The sequence below is a fragment of the Somniosus microcephalus genome, chromosome 20 (assembly GCF_052327205.1).
Source record: "Somniosus microcephalus isolate GS21.2 chromosome 20, FLI_Smic_1.0, whole genome shotgun sequence".
In the NCBI taxonomy this organism is placed as follows: Eukaryota; Metazoa; Chordata; class Chondrichthyes; order Squaliformes; family Somniosidae; genus Somniosus; species Somniosus microcephalus.
Genome location: NC_141006.1, coordinates 53,573,287 through 53,591,558, shown reverse-complemented (window position 1 = coordinate 53,591,558; position 18,272 = coordinate 53,573,287). Strand labels below are relative to the sequence as shown.

The window sequence follows — 18,272 nt, the reverse complement described above, 5'->3', positions numbered from 1 at the left end:
GGTCACTGGGGGTGGGTGGTCACTGGGGCACTGGTCACTGGGGGGGCCGGTCAGGGGGGGGGGCGGTCAGTGGGGGGGAGGGGCGGGTCACTGGGAGGGGCGTGGTCACTGGGGCACTGGTCACGGGGGGGGGTGGTCACTGGGGGGGGGCCGTCACTGGGGGGGGCCGTCACTGGGGGGGGGGGGGGGGGCGGTCACTGGGAGGGGGGGGGCGGTCACTGGGGGGGGGGGGGGGCCGGTCACTGGGGGGGGGGGGGGGGGGGCCGGTCACTGGGGGGGCAGTTACTGAGGCACTGGTCACTGGGTGGGGGGGGCCGGTCAGTGGGGGGTGCGGTCAGTGGGGGGGGGGGGGGCGGTCACTGTGGGGGCCGATCAGTGGGGCGGCTGGTCACTGGGGGGGCCGGTCACTGGGGCACTGGCTCATGATTTGTGACTGTTGCTGTTAGAATATCGGGATGTAGTTGTCGATGCGAGTGCGATGCCTCTGGGCGATACACTCTGCGATCCACACGATGTTCCGACACTCCTGCTCCTTCAGCTTCATGTAAGCATGAAAGACCCCGAAGTGAAACTGGTTATCAAACGCCAGCATGTTGAGCTTCACCTGGGGAGGGAGAGAGCGAGAGTTACAGTTGGATAAAGGAGGGCTGGCCCGCAGTCAGCAGGAGCTCTGGTGAGTACACGTGGACCTGGGTGGGTGAGCCAGTTATTTTGGGGCCACTTTCCTTTGCTGGAAGCCCCATGTCCTTTTCCTGGACCATTAGGACTGAGCCCCATCAATGTCTTCGCAACCTTTGGCCGTGGTGCATGTTTCCTTGGTCCTGCCCAATATGGGCCGGAAACATTTCAATGTTGTGTCACTGATGTGGGAGTGTCCCTCCCAGCTGTTTCCACCCAGACTGCAGTGCAGGATATTTCCCTTCTGTTTCTGACAGAAAGCACCAAGCCAAAAAAAAAACGCCATCATTTGGGCTGCTTCAGGCATTTACGGCTTGCGGCAGCTCACAACTTCTGCCCTTTGCTCTGGATCGAGTCCTGATCACCAGGCCGAGTCTGACCCAGCTCCCGACCAATGTATTTAAAATAACCGAATTCAGAAACACGGCCTCAGCTCAAACTCAGCAGGTTCAAAATACACAAAGCCCGACACACAGGGGTGAAGGGGCTGAAGGGGGTGAGGGGCGGAGGTAGGTGAAGGGCTGAAGGGGAGTGAAGGGTGAGGGGAGTATATAGGAATGGGAATAGGCCATTTAGCCCCTCATGGCTGATCTGTGACCTAACCCCATATACCCACCTTTGCCCCATATTCCTCAATACCTTTGGTTAACAAAAATCTATCAATCTCAGATTTAATTTTAACAATTGATCTAACATCAACTGCCGTTTGCAGAAGAGAGTTCCAAACTTCTACCACCCTTTGTGTGTACTCATGAAAGGCCTGGAACTAATCTTTAGACTATGTCCCCTAGTCCTAGACTCCCCAAACAGTGGAAATAGATTCTCTCTATCTACCCTATCAGTTCCCCTTAATATCTTGAAAACTTCGATCAAATCACCCCTTAACCATCTAAATTCTAGGAAATACAACCTTAATTTGTGTAATCGCTTCTCTTAATTTAACCCTTGGAGTCTGGGTATCATTCTGGGAAACCTATGCTGCACTCCCTGCAAGGCCAGAATATCCTTCCTAAGGTGTGGTGCCCAGAACTGCTCACAGTGCTCCAGGTGTGGTCTAACCAGGGTTTTGTATAGCTGCAGCATAACAGTCAGAGTCATAACAGCACAGAAGGAGGCCATTCGGCCCATCGAGTCCGTGCTGGCTCTCTGTGTAGAGCAATCCAGTCAGTCCCATTCGCCCGCTCTATCCCTGTATCCCTGCAAGTTTATTTCCCTCAAGTGCCTATCCAGTCTCCCCTTGAAAACATTGACTGTCTCCGCTTCCACCACTTCCGTCGGCAGCGAATTCCAGGTCATCACCACTTGCTGCGTAAAAAAGTTTTCCCTCACATCCCCACTGTATTTCTTGCCCAAAACCTTAAATCTGTGTCCCCTAGTCCTTGTACCATCAACTAGTGGGAGCAGCCTTTCCCCCCTAACCTATCCAAACCCGTCATAATCTTGTACACCTCTATCAAATCACCCCTCAACCTCCTTTGCTCTAATGAAACCAAATCCAGCTACTACAACCTGTCCTTGTAGCTAAGATCCCCCATCCCCAGAACCATTCTGGTAAATCTCCTCTGCACCCTCTCAAGGGCCTTCACATCCTTCCTAAAGTGTGGTGACCAGAACTGGATGCAATACTCCAGTTGTGGCCTAACTAGTGCTTTATAAAGGTTCAGCTAACTTCTCTACTTTTGTACTCAATACCTCTATTTATGAAGCCCAAGATCCCATAAGCTTTGCTAACCACTCTCTCAATATGTCCTGCCACCTTCAGGAACCTATGCACATTAACTCCCAGGTCCCTCTGTCCCTGCACACTCTTTAAAACTGTGCCATTAAGTGTATATTGCCTCTCCCTGTTCCTTCTGCCAAAATGCATCACCTCACACTTCTCTGTATTACATTCCATCTGCCACTTGTCTGTCCATTCTGCTAGCCTTTCTATGTCTTGTTGCAGTCGATTGGTATCATCCTCACTGTTTGCCACACCCCCAAGTTTGGTGTCATCTGCAAATTTAGAAATTCTACTCTGTATTCCAGTATCAAGGTCATTTATATATATTAAAAAAAAGTGGCCCCAGCACTGACCCTTGGGGAACACCACTGTCTACCATCCTCCAGTCTGAAAAACAGCCATTTACCACAACTCCGTTTTCTGTCCTTAAGCCAATTCCTTATCCAAGCTGCCACTGACCCACCTATTCCATGAGCCTCAATTTTGTTAACCAGCCTTCTATGTGGTACTTTGTCAAATGCCTTCCGAAAATCCATGTAGACAACATCCATTGCATTCCCTTCATCAATCCTCTGTTACTTCATCAAAAAAAATTCTACCCCCTTGTTCTCTAGATATAAAGGCAAGCATTCCATTAGCCTTTTTGATTATTTTCTGTACCTGTTCATGACATTTTAATGGTATATGTAACTGGACCCCCAAGTCTCTTTGGACCTCCTCTGTTTTCAGCTTTTCAGAAAGTATGGGGTAAAGGATAAGGGGATAAAAGTGGATGAGGAGCCCAATCGGCATCTTTACCTCATATTCAAAGAACTTGTCCTCCAGCGTCTTCTCATCTGGATTCTTCTCTGCACCTTCAAACAAGAATTTATATTCCTGATGGAACAGAGCAAGAGGCAGGTCAGAAATAGATACTATCCTGAGTTAATGGGGCACATGGGGTCAGAACCCCACCCACAACAGTGGTGAGAGACACACATATCAGGGCTGGGGAGGCACCAAAGATCAGGGGGGAGGCCCAAGGATTCCTTGCAGGGCCTGGGGTGTGGGGGGAAGGGGGAGCACTCCTGCTCCTCCTGGTCCACAAGGAGTCAAAGAGAGGTAAAGTTTTAAAACTTACCTGGGCCTCCTCTGGTCAGTCAGACACTTCCCTCCTGCCATGTTGTTGCTGCTGGGCATCAGACAGCGTGGGATCACCGGCCTTGTGTTAGTGGGAGCCTCGCCAGGGCCCGAACCACCGCCAGGAATATTACAGCGGCCGGGAACGGGCCGGGCTGGAGGCAGAATCTCGATTTTTAAAATTCTAACCCCTTGCTCGACCCTTTCCTGCCTGTCAGAAGGGGTTACAATCAAGGCCAAAGAGGAACGCTCTCAGCTGTCCAGTCATTCTCAGCCCCCCCAGACACAGGCGCTCTCAGCCGCCCAGACACAGACGCTCTCAGCCGCCCAGATAGTGACACTCTCAGCTGCCCAGATGGACCAGGAAGCCCTGGGCCCCTGACTGGGCTCAGACCTTCTCTTTCACCCTGACACTGGTCAAGGGCCAGGGGCAGAATCAGAAAGTTCGACTGGCTGAGAACAGGCGGAGCACATTGACCAAGCATTGATCCCAGTAACAACAGGAGCTCGGGTATCAGGGAGAGAACATACCGCATAATATTCAGCGACTGCACGCACGTGCTCAAAATCCTCAGCGTTGGACAAGAGAGTCAGACCATCTGGGTGCAGTCTGCCGCAGCACGGGTACAGTGCAGACCGATCCTCTCTGCTCAGCTCAGTGCCAAAGGAGTTCAGGGTGATGATAAATGCACGTCGGTCAGCTTCAAACTAGACAGGGAAACACCGAAGAGTGAGAGAGATCCCCAGAGTGAGAGAGATCCCCAGAGTGAGACCATGCTCATAGAGAGACCCCAAGAATCTGAGAGTCACATCAAGTCACATAGAATGCACAGAACAGAAACAGGCCATTCGGTCCAACTGGTCCATGCTGGTGTTTATGCTCCACACGAGCCTCCTCCCACCCTACTTCATTTCCCCCCATCAACATAACCTTCTATGACCTTTCTCCCTCATGTACTAGCTTCCTCTTAAATGCATCTATGCCATTTACCTCAACCACTCCCTGTGGCAGCGAGTTCCACATTCTCACCACTCTCTGGGTAAAGAAGTTTCTCCTGAATTCCCTATTGGATTTATTAGTGACTATCTTTTATTTATGGTCTCTAGTTTTGGACTTCCCTACAAGTGGAAACATTTTCTCTACGTCTACCCTGTCAATCCTTTTCATAATCTTAAGGGCATCTATTAGGTCAACCCTCAGTCTTCACTTTTCTAGAGAAAAGAGCCCCAGCCAGTTCAGCCTTTCCTGATAAATATATCCTCTCAGTTCTAGTATCATCCTTGTGAATCTTTTTTGCACCTTCTCCAATGCCTCGACATCCTTTTTATAACATGGAGTACTGTGCAAGGTCTCCAAGTGTGGTCTAACCAAGGTTTGATACTTTTCAATTCTATCCCTCTAGAAATGAACACCAGTGCTTGGTTTGCTTTTTAATGGCCTTATTAACCTGAATCACTAATTTTAGTGATTTGTGTATCTGTAACCCCAGATCCTGCTGTTCCTCTACCCCATTCAAACTTTTATTATCCAAGCAGTATGTGGCCTCCTTAATCTTCCTACCAAAATGTACCACCTCACATGTATCATAGAGTCATCGAGTTATACAGCACAGAAAGAGGCCCTTCGGCCCATCGCGTCCACGCTGGCCATCAAGCCCTGTCTAATCTAATCCCATTTTCCAGCATTTGGTCCGTAGCCTTGTATGCTATGGCATTTCAAGTGCTCATCCAAATGCTTCTTGAATGTTGTGAGGGTTCCTGCCTCTACCACCCTTTCAGGCAGTGAGTTCCAGATTCCAACCACCCTCTGGGTGAAAAAGTTTTTCCTCAAATCCCCTCTAAACCTCCTGCCCCTTACCTTGAATCTATGCCCCCTTGTTATTGACCCCTCTACTAAAGGGAAAAGTTACTTTCTATCTACCCTATCTATGCCCCTCATAATTTTGTACACCTCAATCAGGTCCCCCCTCAGCCTTCTCTGCTCCAAGGAAAACAACCCCAGCCTGTCCAGTCTTTCTTCATAGCTGAAGCATTCCAGCCCAGGTAACATCCTGGTAAATCTCCTCTGCACCCTCTCCAAAGCAATCACATCCTCCCTATAGTGTGGCGACCAGAACTGCACACAGTACTCCAGCTGTGGCCTAACCAGCGTTTTGTACAGTTCCATCATAACCTCCCTGCTCTTATATTCTATGCCTCGGCTAATGAAGGCAAGTATCCCATATGACTTTTTAACCACCTTATCCACCTGTTCTGCTGTCTTCAGGGATCTATGTACATGCACACCAAGGTCCCTCTGATCCTCTGTCTTTCCTAGGGTCTTACCATTCATTGTGTATTCCCTTGCCTTGTTAGTCCGTCCAAAATGCATCACCTCACACTTTTCAGGGTTAAATTCCATTTGCCACTGTTCCGCCCATCTGACCAACCCATCTATATTGTCCTGTAGCCTGAGGCTTCCCGCCTCGCTATTTACCACCCCACCAATTTTCGTGTCATCTGCGAACTTACTGATCATACCTTTTACATTCACATCCAAATCATTAATGTAGACCACAAACAGCAAGGGACCCAGCACCGATCCCTGCGGTACCCTACTGGACACAGGCTTCCAGTCACAAAAACAACCTTCGACCATCACCCTCTGCCTTCTGCCACTAAGCCAGTTTTGGATCCAATGTGCCAAGGCACCCTGGATCCCATGGGCCCTTACCTTCCTGACCAGTCTCCTATGCGGGACTTTATCAAAAGCCTTACTGAAATCCATGTAAACAACATCCACTGCACTACCCTCATCCACACACCTAGTCACCCCCTCGAAAAATTCAATCAAATTGGTCAGACATGATCTTTATTGAAATTCATTTGCCAATTACACGCCCATTCTGCAAGCTTATTAATGTTTGCCTGTATATTGTCGCATTCTTCCTTAGCATTAACTACACCTCCCAATCTGTTGTTATCTGCAAATTTTGAAATTGTATCTCCAATTCCAAATTATTAATGTAAATTATGAACAACAGTGGTCCCAGCCAAAGTTCCCCCCACCGCACACCAATCGGGAGGTCCCGTGCAGGCCGCTCACCAGCTGCTACTGCTGGAACGCATATGCCTTCATGTATGACCTTCCCTTTTGAAATCCGTGCTGACTAGTCTTTATTATATTTTTGGTTTCTAGATGTTCTTCTATTACATCTTTGGGTAAAGGTTCCATTAACTTTCCTATCACCGATGTTAAGCTAACTGGTCTATAGTTCTATCTCCCTATTTAAATATAGGGATCACATTAGTGGTCCCCAATCCTCTGCAACTATTCCCTTTCTAATGATTTTTTATATATATGTAATAGTGCCTCTGTTATTTCTTCCCTAACTTCTTTTAATATGCGTGGATACAATCTATCTGGACCAGGAGTTTTATCTTCTCTAAGTTTGATTAGTTTATCAGATATCTCCCCCTTTATATATAAAATGTCTTTATATCCTTTTTGATCTCTTCTTCTAATGTCATGCCCACCGTTAGTCTCCCTGGTAAATACTGAAGCAATGTAACCATTCAATCTTTCTGCCATTTCACTGTCATTACCTCGGAGTTTAGCTTGTGCATCGCACAGTGGCCCGAACCCTATCCTGGTTTTTCTTTTGTTATTTATCTGTCTGTAGAATGCTTTACTATTTCTTTTTATATTCCTCGATAATTTAATTTTGTAGTTCCTTTTTGCCTTCCTAATTGTTTTTTTTGGACTTATTTTGTAACCTCGTCATCTTCCTATTTGTCATCCTCTCCTTTGTTGTCTATGTACTTAGTGCATGCCTTTTTCTTGCTCTGGGACCCTCGGAATCAAGTGACTGTGGTGGAGACCTCTACAGATACCACCATGTCTGCTGACCCCCGAGCTCCCTGTCACTGGCCTCGAACTTGAGCCATTCCTGACGCTTTAATGATTCTCTGGCTTGTTCCAGAGTCCCAGGGCCAGACTACTGGAGTTACACTTTACAGAGACAAGCAATCACAGTGTAGGAAGTTGTTAAAGTCCTTACCTCTAGGATGGGACACATCACTTGTTCAGTTTGCCCGCCCTGCTCTTTACAGAAGCCGTAAAACGATTCGAGATAAGCCTGAAACAGCAAAGTGCCGACCCTGAGGCTCGTGAGCAGGAAATCATTTATCAATTTATAGCTCGGCTCAGATCGAATATACGAATAAAAATAATCCAACCAGGGGTGGGGAATGGGGTTATATATAGAATAACAGATACGTGGGAGTGGAATTGAATCGGATTGGTTGCGGTTACCTTGTAGAGTTTGTTTCGTAATATTTCGATATTGACTTCATCAAGGTCGTTCTCCGAGATGCAATCTTGGAAGAAGGAAGCTGGGAAATGGAAATTACTCAGTTAGTGTTGAATTTAAACATACCAACCCAGCCTGACACACTGTCTAATCTAACACAAAATGTGTGTTATAACAGAGCAGGTCTGAGACACTTGGACTCCTGCACTGTCCAGGACACAGTGAGACACTCAGACCCCCGCACTGACCAGTACACAGTGAGACACTCAGACCCCTGCACTGACCAGTACACAGTGAGACACTCAGACCCCCGCACTGACCAGTACACAGTGAGACACTCAGACCCCCGCACTGACCAGTACAGTGAGACACTCAGACCCCCGCACTGACCAGTACACAGTGAGACACTCAGACCCCCGCACTGACCAGTACACAGTGAGACACTCAGACCCCCGCACTGACCAGTACACAGTGAGACACTCAGACCCCCGCACTGACCAGTACACAGTGAGACACTCAGACCCCCGCACTGACCAGTACACAGTGAGACACTCAGACCCCCGCACTGACCAGTACACAGTGAGACACTCAGACCCCCGCACTGACCAGTACACAGTGAGACACTCAGACCCCCGCACTGACCAGTACACAGTGAGACACTCAGACCCCCGCACTGACCAGTACACAGTGAGACACTCAGACCCCCGCACTGACCAGTACACAGTGAGACACTCAGACCCCCGCACTGACCAGTACACAGTGAGACACTCAGACCCCCGCACTGACCAGTACACAGTGAGACACTCAGACCCCCGCACTGACCAGTACACAGTGAGACACTCAGACCCCCGCACTGACCAGTACACAGTGAGACACTCAGACCCCCGCACTGACCAGTACACAGTGAGACACTCAGACCCCCGCACTGACCAGTACACAGTGAGACACTCAGACCCCCGCACTGACCAGTACACAGTGAGACACTCAGACCCCCGCACTGACCAGTACACAGTGAGACACTCAGACCCCCGCACTGACCAGTACACAGTGAGACACTCAGACCCCCGCACTGACCAGTACACAGTGAGACACTCAGACCCCCGCACTGACCAGTACACAGTGAGACACTCAGACCCCCGCACTGACCAGTACACAGTGAGACACTCAGACCCCCGCACTGACCAGTACACAGTGAGACACTCAGACCCCCGCACTGACCAGTACACAGTGAGACACTCAGACCCCCGCACTGACCAGTACACAGTGAGACACTCAGACCCCCGCACTGACCAGTACACAGTGAGACACTCAGACCCCCGCACTGACCAGTACACAGTGAGACACTCAGACCCCCGCACTGACCAGTACACAGTGAGACACTCAGACCCCCGCACTGACCAGTACACAGTGAGACACTCAGACCCCCGCACTGACCAGTACACAGTGAGACACTCAGACCCCCGCACTGACCAGTACACAGTGAGACACTCAGACCCCCGCACTGACCAGTACACAGTGAGACACTCAGACCCCCGCACTGACCAGTACACAGTGAGACACTCAGACCCCCGCACTGACCAGTACACAGTGAGACACTCAGACCCCCGCACTGACCAGTACACAGTGAGACACTCAGACCCCCGCACTGACCAGTACACAGTGAGACACTCAGACCCCCGCACTGACCAGTACACAGTGAGACACTCAGACCCCCGCACTGACCAGTACACAGTGAGACACTCAGACCCCCGCACTGACCAGTACACAGTGAGACACTCAGACCCCCGCACTGACCAGTACACAGTGAGACACTCAGACCCCCGCACTGACCAGTACACAGTGACACTCAGACCCCCGCACTGACCAGTACACAGTGACACTCAGACCCCCGCACTGACCAGTACACAGTGACACTCAGACCCCCGCACTGACCAGTACACAGGGGCACTCAGACCCCCGCACTGACCAGTACACAGGGGCACTCAGACCCCCGCACTGACCAGTACACAGGGACACTCAGACCCCTGCACTGACCAGTACACAGTGAGACACTCAGACCCCAGCACTGACCAGTACACAAGGACACTCAGACCCCCGCACTGACCAGTACACAAGGACACTCAGACCCCTGCACTGACCAGTACACAGTGACACTCTGACCCCTGCACTGACCAGTACACAGTGAGACACTCAGACCCCTGCACTGACCAGTACACAGTGAGACACTCAGACCCCTGCACTGACCAGTACACAGGGACACTCAGACCCCTGCACTGACCAGTACACAGGGACACTCTGACCCCTGCACTGACCAGTACACAGGGACACTCTGACCCCTGCACTGACCAGTACACAGTGAGACACTCTGACCCCTGCACTGACCAGTACACAGTGAGACACTCAGACCCCTGCACTGACCAGTACACAGGGACACTCAGACCCCTGCACTGACCAGTACACTCTGGTCCGGCATCCTATGATACTGCAGCTGTTCCAGACTAATGATCAGAGATTTGCCTTTGTTTGTGCTGAATTCCAGCTGCCCGGTTCTGCCGGCAGTGAGTTCGTCTCTTACCCAATGGTGTGTCGACCAGGATAGCATTGTAGAGTTCAGCAGGTGTCTGGGCAATGTGAACGGCCTCCATCTGCTCAAAGCTGCCCAAGGGATGGCACTTGGGAAGGAGCTCGGAGATCGGACGCTGGCGCAATGTGCCCGTAATCAGCAGGATAACGTTGTCAATCATGTAGCTGTACCTTTAAAACAAAGCAGCCAATGGGCGTGAGTTACACTAAACTCCGCAGCAATTAATACGATCACCGATGAGGAATAGCTGAGCCTAGAACTGGAGCTAGCGGAAAGTTCACAATACAATTCGCTTTATTGGCATGATAAGGTACATCTTATGTTGCCAAAGCATCAAAATACATTTATGGTTGAACACATAAACGCGGTTCCATTCATACAGTGTATAAACAGGTATATCCCTGAGTCTATAAATATATTTTCGCCTTGTTTATATATACTCTTGTCTTAGTTTACTGGTTGTCCCTCTGCTCATGGCAAGCTGTAACATAGAGAAAGTCAATACCCAGTGCAGCTCAGTACGGCCAAGGACAGGCTGAGCAGCTCAGTATAGCCCAATGTAACCCACTCACTGACTGGCAATCACTCACACACTGTCACTCACACACCATCACTCACTCACTGTCACTCACTCACTGAGCGATGTGACTGTGTTACTAATGAAACACCGGTTTTCTCAGGCCTGCTTTAACCGCCTCTTCCAAATGTTAATGCGACAGCAAAATAGCGCAAACCCCAGTTACTAACGTGATGTAATCCAGGAAGGTGGTGAGCGGCTGCAAGGCATGATTCCGCAGATAGACGAATTCCAATAGCAGTTTCTGTTTCAGTTTATCGTCAATCACAGAGACGGTGAGAGGACCCGTTTCGTTGGACAGAAAGCTGCCATAGTCTGTGCTCTGGAGATGGAGCTTCAAGTCTGCAGAAAGACAGCAAATGCCTTTCTGGTTAGACAAGGGTTAAATCCATAGCAAACCATGCTCGATACACCCCACCCTCCCCACTCCACTCCATCCACCCCACCCAACTCACTCCTCCACCCCACTCCACTCTCCCCACCCCATTCAAACCCACACCCGACTCACTCCTCCACCCTACCCCACTCTACCCCACCCACCCTCCTCACTCCCCCACCCTACCCACCACCCCCCACTCCACTACCCCACCCCACTCCACTACCCCACTCCCCCTCCCCACTCCCCTACCCCACTACCCCCCCTCCCCCCCCCCTCCACCCCACACACCCCACTCCCCCCCACCCCACTACTCCCCACCCACCCCACTACTCACCCCCACTCCCCCCCACCCCCACTCCACTCCACCCCCACCCCCACTCCACTCCACCCCACTCCACTCCACCCCCCCACTCCCCCCCCACTCCACTCCACCCCCCCCACTCCAACCCCCCCACTCCCCCCCACTCCCCCCCCACTCCCACTCACTCCCCCCCACTCACTCCCCCCCACTCCCCCCCCACTCCCACTCACTCCCCCCCACTCCCCCCCCCACTCCCACTCCCACTCACTCCCCCTCACTCCCACTCACTCCCCCCCCACTCCCACTCACTCCCCCCCCACTCCCACTCACTCCCCCCCCTCCCACTCACTCCCCCCCCTCCCACTCACTCCTCCCCCCCCCCACTCACTCCTCCCCCCCTCCCACTCACTCCTCCCCCCCTCCCACTCACTCCCCCCCCCTCCCACTCACTCCCCCCCCCCTCCCACTCACTCCCCCCCCCCTCCCACTCACTCCCCCCCCCCCTCCCACTCACTCCCCCCCCCCCTCCCACTCACTCCCCCCCCCCCTCCCACTCACTCCCCCCCCCCTCCCACTCACTCCCCCCCCTCCCACTCACTCCCCCCCCCTCCCACTCACTCCCCCCCCCCCCCCACTCACTCCCCCCCCCCTCCCACTCACTCCCCCCCCCCTCCCACTCACTCCCCCCCCCCTCCCACTCACTCCCCCCCCCTCCCACTCACTCCCCCCCCCTCCCACTCACTCCCCCCCCCTCCCACTCACTCCCCCCCCCCACTCCCACTCACTCCCCCCCCACTCCCCCCCCACTCCCACTCACTCCCCCCCCACTCCCACTCACTCCCCCCCACTCCCCCCCCCACTCCCACTCACTCCCCCCCCCCACTCCCACTCACTCCCCCCCCCACTCCCACTCACTCCCCCCCCCCACTCCCACTCACTCCCCCCCCCCACTCCCACTCACTCCCCCCCCCCACTCCCACTCACTCCCCCCCCCCACTCCCACTCACTCCCCCCCCCCCACTCCCACTCACTCCCCCCCCCCCACTCCCACTCACTCCCCCCCCCCCACTCCCACTCACTCCCCCCCACTCCCACTCACTCCCCCCCCACTCCCACTCACTCTCCCCCCACTCCCACTCACTCTCCCACTCAATTTACAATTTACAATTTAAATCGCTTTATTGGCATGATAAGTTACATCTTATGTTGCCAAAGCATCAAAATACATTTATGGTTTAGCACATAAACGCAGTTCTATTCATACAGTGTATAAACAGGTATATCCCTGAGTGTATAAATATACATTCGCATTGTTTATGTATATTTTTTTCTTAGTTTACTGGTTGTCCCTCTGTTCATGGCAAGCTGTAACATAGTGCGCCGCCAGTGTTATACAGCTTCTCTCCTCTCCCAGTAGGAATGGGAGTTTTTGGTTGTCATTCAGATTTCTGAAATCAGGGCATATTTGTGAGAATTTTTGGTAGAAATTCTCCCTGATGCCCTGATATTTTCCACAAGCTGTGAGGAAGTGCATCTCTGTCTCCACCACTCCCTGACTGCAGTGAGAGCATATCCTGTCCTCTCTTGGCAGCCTGGTCTGCCTGTGTCTGCCTTTTTCGATCGCTAGGCTATGTTCGCTAAGTCTGTACCTTGTCAAGGTTCTTCTCAGTTTGTTATCCTTTACCATGGTCAGGTAATCAGCTATGTTGTATTGTCTGTTTAGGGCCAAGTAGCAATTGAGTTTGCTTTGGGTTTTTGTTGTTTCTGCCCAATATGTCAGATATTTTTCCTTTTGCTTAGCGACGATTGTGTTGGGTCGAATTCTTTGTGTTACCCTGTCACTGTCCTGGGGCTGGTTATTGTTAGTATTGTTAGTAGTTACTTCACTGAGTCCCAGGACTAGTTGACTGAGGGTATTCTTCTTTATGGTCAGCTCTTGGCATTTCAGGGCGTCGTAGTGATAGCATTGGGGATTGCTCATTTGTAGGTGATTCCAAAATTTGGTGGCTCTTTTTTGGATAGTGATTATTAATGGATATTGGCCTAGTTCCGCCCTGCATGCATTGTTTACTGTTTTCCTTTGAGTCCGGAGGATACTTTTACAGAATTCTGCATGTAGGATCTCAATTGGGTGTTTGCCCACTCCCACTCCACTCCACTCCCCCCCACCCCACTCCACTCCCCCCCACCCACCCCACTCCACCCCCACCCACCCCACTCCACCCCACCCCACCCCACTCCACTCCACTCCCCCACTCCACTCCACCCCGCCACCCCACCCCACTCCACCCCCCCCACCCCACCCCCCTCCACCCCCCACCCCACCCCCCTCCACCCCACCACCCCACCCCACTCCACCCACCCCACCCCACTCCACCCCCCCACCCCACCCCACTCCACCCCCCCACCCACCCCACTCCACCCCCCCCCACCCCACCCACCCCACTCCACCCCCCCACCCCACCCCACTCCACCCCCCCACCCCACCCACCCCACTCCACCCCCCCCACCCCACCCACCCCACTCCACCCCACTCCACCCCCCCACCCCACTCCACTCCACTCCACCCCCCCCACCCCACTCCACTCCACACCCCCACCCCACCCCACTCCCCCACCCCACTCCACCCCCCCCACCCCACTCCACTCCACACCCCCACCCCACCCCACTCCACCCCCCCACCCCACTCCACTCCACCCCCCCACCCCACTCCACTCCACCCCCCCACCCCACCCCACTCCACCCCCCCACCCCACTCCACTCCACCCCCCCACCCCACTCCACCCCCCACCCCACTCCACTCCACCCCCCCACCCCACTCCACTCCACCCCCCCACCCCACTCCACTCCACCCCCCCACCCCACTCCACCCCCCCACCCACTCCACTCCACTCCACCCCCCCACCCCACTCCACTCCACCCCCCCACCCCACTCCACCCCCACACCCCACTCCACTCCACCCCCCCACCCCCCCACCCCACTCCACTCCACCCCCCACCCCCCCACCCCACTCCACTCCACCCCACCCCCCCACCCCACTCCCCCACCCCACTCCACTCCACCCCCCACCACTCCACCCCCCACCCCACTCCACCCCCCCACCCCACTCCACCCCCCCACCCCACTCCACTCCACCCCCCCACCCCACTCCACTCCACCCCCCCACCCCACTCCACTCCACCCCCCCACCCCACTCCACTCCACCCCCCCACCCCACTCCACTCCACCCCCCCACCCCACTCCACTCCACCCCCCCACCCCACCCCCCCACCCCACTCCACCCCCCCCACCCCACTCCACCCCCCCACTCCACCCCCCCACCCCACCCCACTCCACCCACCCCACCCCACCCACCCCACCCACTCCACCCCACCCACTCCACCCCACCACTCCACTCCACCCCACCCCTCCACCCCACCCCACCCCACCCCCCCACTCCACCCCCCACCCCCCACACTCCACCCCCCCATCCCCCCCCCACTCCACCCCCCCATCCCCCCCCACTCCACCCCCCCCACCCCACTCCACCCACCCCACCCCACCCACTCCACCCCACCCACTCCACCCCACCCCACCCACTCCACCCCACCCCACCCCTCCACCCCACCCCACCCCTCCACCCCACCCCACCCCTCCACCCCACTCCTCCACCCCACTCCTCCACCCCACTCCACTCCACCCCACCCCCCCACCCCACTCCCCCACCCCCCCACCCCACTCCCCCACCCCACTCCACTCCACCCCCCACCACTCCACCCCCCACCCCACTCCACCCCCCCACCCCACTCCACCCCCCCACCCCACTCCACTCCACCCCCCCACCCCACTCCACTCCACCCCCCCACCCCACTCCACTCCACCCCCCCACCCCACTCCACTCCACCCCCCCACCCCACTCCACTCCACCCCCCCACCCCACTCCACTCCACCCCCCCACCCCACTCCACTCCCCCACCCCACTCCACTCCCCCACCCCACTCCACTCCACCCCCCCACCCCACTCCACTCCACCCCCCCACCCCACTCCACTCCACCCCCCCACCCCACTCCACTCCACCCCCCCACCCCACTCCACTCCACTCCACCCCCCCACCCCACTCCACTCCACCCCCCACCCCACTCCACTCCACCACCCCACTCCACCCCCCCACCCCACCCCACTCCACCCCCCTCCAATCCACCCCCCCACCCCACTCCACTCCACCCCCCCCCACCCCACTCCACCCCCCCCACCCCACTCCACCCCCCCCACCCCACTCCACCCCCCCCACCCCACTCCACTCCCCCCACCCCACTCCACTCCACCCCCCCACCCCACTCCACTCCACCCCCCCACCCCACTCCACTCCACCCCCCCACCCCACCCCACTCCACTCCACCCCCCCACCCCACTCCACTCCACCCCCCCCCACCCCACTCCACTCCACCCCCCCCCCCCCACCCCACTCCACTCCACCCCCCCCCCCACCCCCACCCCACTCCACCCCCCCCCCACTCCACTCCACCCCCCCCCACCCCACTCCACTCCACCCCCCCCCCACCCCACCCCACTCCACTCCACCCCCCCCCCCACCCCACTCCACTCCACCACCCCACTCCACCCCCCCACCCCACTCCACCCCCCCACCCCACCACCCCACTCCACCCCCCCACCCCACTCCACCCCCCCACCCCACCCCACTCCACCCCCCCACCCCACCCCACCCCACCCCCCCACCCCACTCCAGCCCCCCACCCCCCCCCACCCCACCCCCCCACCCCACTCCACCCCCCCCACCCCACTCCACCCCCCCACTCCACCCCCCCACCCCACCCCACTCCACCCCCCCCACCCCACTCCACCCCCCCACTCCACCCCCCCACCCCACCCCACTCCACCCACCCCACCCCACCCACCCCACCCACTCCACCCCACCCACTCCACCCCACCACTCCACTCCACCCCACCCCTCCACCCCACCCCACCCCACCCCCCCACTCCACCCCCCACCCCCCACACTCCACCCCCCCATCCCCCCCCCCACTCCACCCCCCCATCCCCCCCCCACTCCACCCCCCCACCCCACTCCACCCACCCCACCCCACCCCACCCACTCCACCCCACCCACTCCACCCCACCCCACCCACTCCACCCCACCCCACCCCTCCACCCCACCCCACCCCTCCACCCCACCCCTCCACCCCACCCCACCCCTCCACCCCACTCCTCCACCCCACTCCTCCACCCCACTCCACCCCACCCCACTCCACCCCACCCCACTCCACCCCACCCCACTCCACCCCACCCCACTCCTCCACTCCACCCCACCCCACTCCTCCACCCCACTCCACCCCACCCCTCCACCCCACCCCACCCCTCCACACCACTCCACCCCCCACCCCCCCACTCCACCCCCCACCCCCCCACTCCACCCCCCACCCCACCCCCCCATCCCACTCCACCCCCCCCCCCACCCCCCCACCCCCCCACTCCAGCCCCCCACTCCACCCCCCCACCCCACCCCACCCCCCCACCCCACCCCACCCCCCCACCCCACCCCCCCACCCCACCCCACCCCCCCACCCACCCCCCCACCCCACCCCACCCCACCCCCCCACCCCACCCCCCACCCCCCCACTCCACCCCCCACCCACCCCACCCCCACCCCACCCCCCCCACCCCACCCCACCCCCCCACCCCACCCCACCCCCCCACCCCACCCCACCCCCCCACCCCACCTCCACCCCCCCACCCCACCCACCCCCCCACCCCACTCCACCCCCCCACCCCACCCCACCCCCCCACCCCACCCCACCCCCCCACCCCACCCCACTCCACCCCCCCCACCCCACCCCACTCCACCCCCCCACCCCACCCCACTCCACCCCCCCACCCCACCCCACTCCACCCCCCCACCCCACCCCACTCCACCCCCCCCCCACCCCACCCCACTCCACCCCCCCACCCCACCCCACTCCACCCCCCACCCCACCCCACCCCACTCCACCCCCCCACCCCACCCCACTCCACCCCCCCACCCCACCCCACTCCACCCCCCCACCCCACCCCACTCCACCCCCCCACCCCACCCCACTCCACCCCCCCACCCCACCCCACTCCACCCCCCCACCCCACCCCACTCCACCCCCCCCACCCCACCCCACTCCACCCCCCCACCCCACCCCACCCACTCCACCCCCCACCCCACCCCACTCCACCCCCCCCACCCCACCCCACTCCACCCCCCCACCCCACCCCACTCCACCCCACCCCCCCCACCCCACTCCACCCCACCCCACTCCACCCCCCCACCCCACTCCACCCCACCCCCCCACCCCACTCCACCCCACCCCCCCACCCCACTCCACCCCACCCCCCCACCCCACTCCACCCCACCCCACTCCACCCCACCCCCCCCACCCCACTCCACCCCACCCCCACTCCACCCCCCCACTCCACCCCACCCCCCCACTCCACCCACCCCCCCACTCACCCCACCCCACTCCACCCCCCACACCCACCCCACCCCCCCCACCCCCCCCACCCCACTCCACCCCACCCCCCCACCACCCCACCCCCCACCCCACTCCACCCCACCCCCACCACCCCACCCCACCACCCACTCACTCACTCCCACC

At 57.7% G+C, this 18,272-nt stretch overlaps 1 protein-coding gene across 1 annotated transcript in view; it reads right to left on the bottom strand.

Annotated features, from left to right (window-relative positions):
* Positions 1 to 261: 261 nt before the first annotated feature.
* The window catches only part of LOC147103263 (V-type proton ATPase subunit d 1-like), a 40,084-nt gene continuing 22,073 nt past the window's right edge, over positions 262 to 18,272 (bottom strand). The window contains exons 2-8 of the mRNA XM_085963183.1: positions 11,144 to 11,340; positions 10,388 to 10,566; positions 7,815 to 7,894; positions 7,561 to 7,638; positions 4,052 to 4,228; positions 3,200 to 3,277; positions 262 to 604 (exon numbers count right to left, since the gene is read on the bottom strand). Coding sequence (XP_085819309.1) covers positions 443 to 604; positions 3,200 to 3,277; positions 4,052 to 4,228; positions 7,561 to 7,638; positions 7,815 to 7,894; positions 10,388 to 10,566; positions 11,144 to 11,340 — 951 coding nt within the window. The 3' untranslated portion in view covers positions 262 to 442. The remainder of the gene's footprint in view (positions 605 to 3,199; positions 3,278 to 4,051; positions 4,229 to 7,560; positions 7,639 to 7,814; positions 7,895 to 10,387; positions 10,567 to 11,143; positions 11,341 to 18,272) is intronic.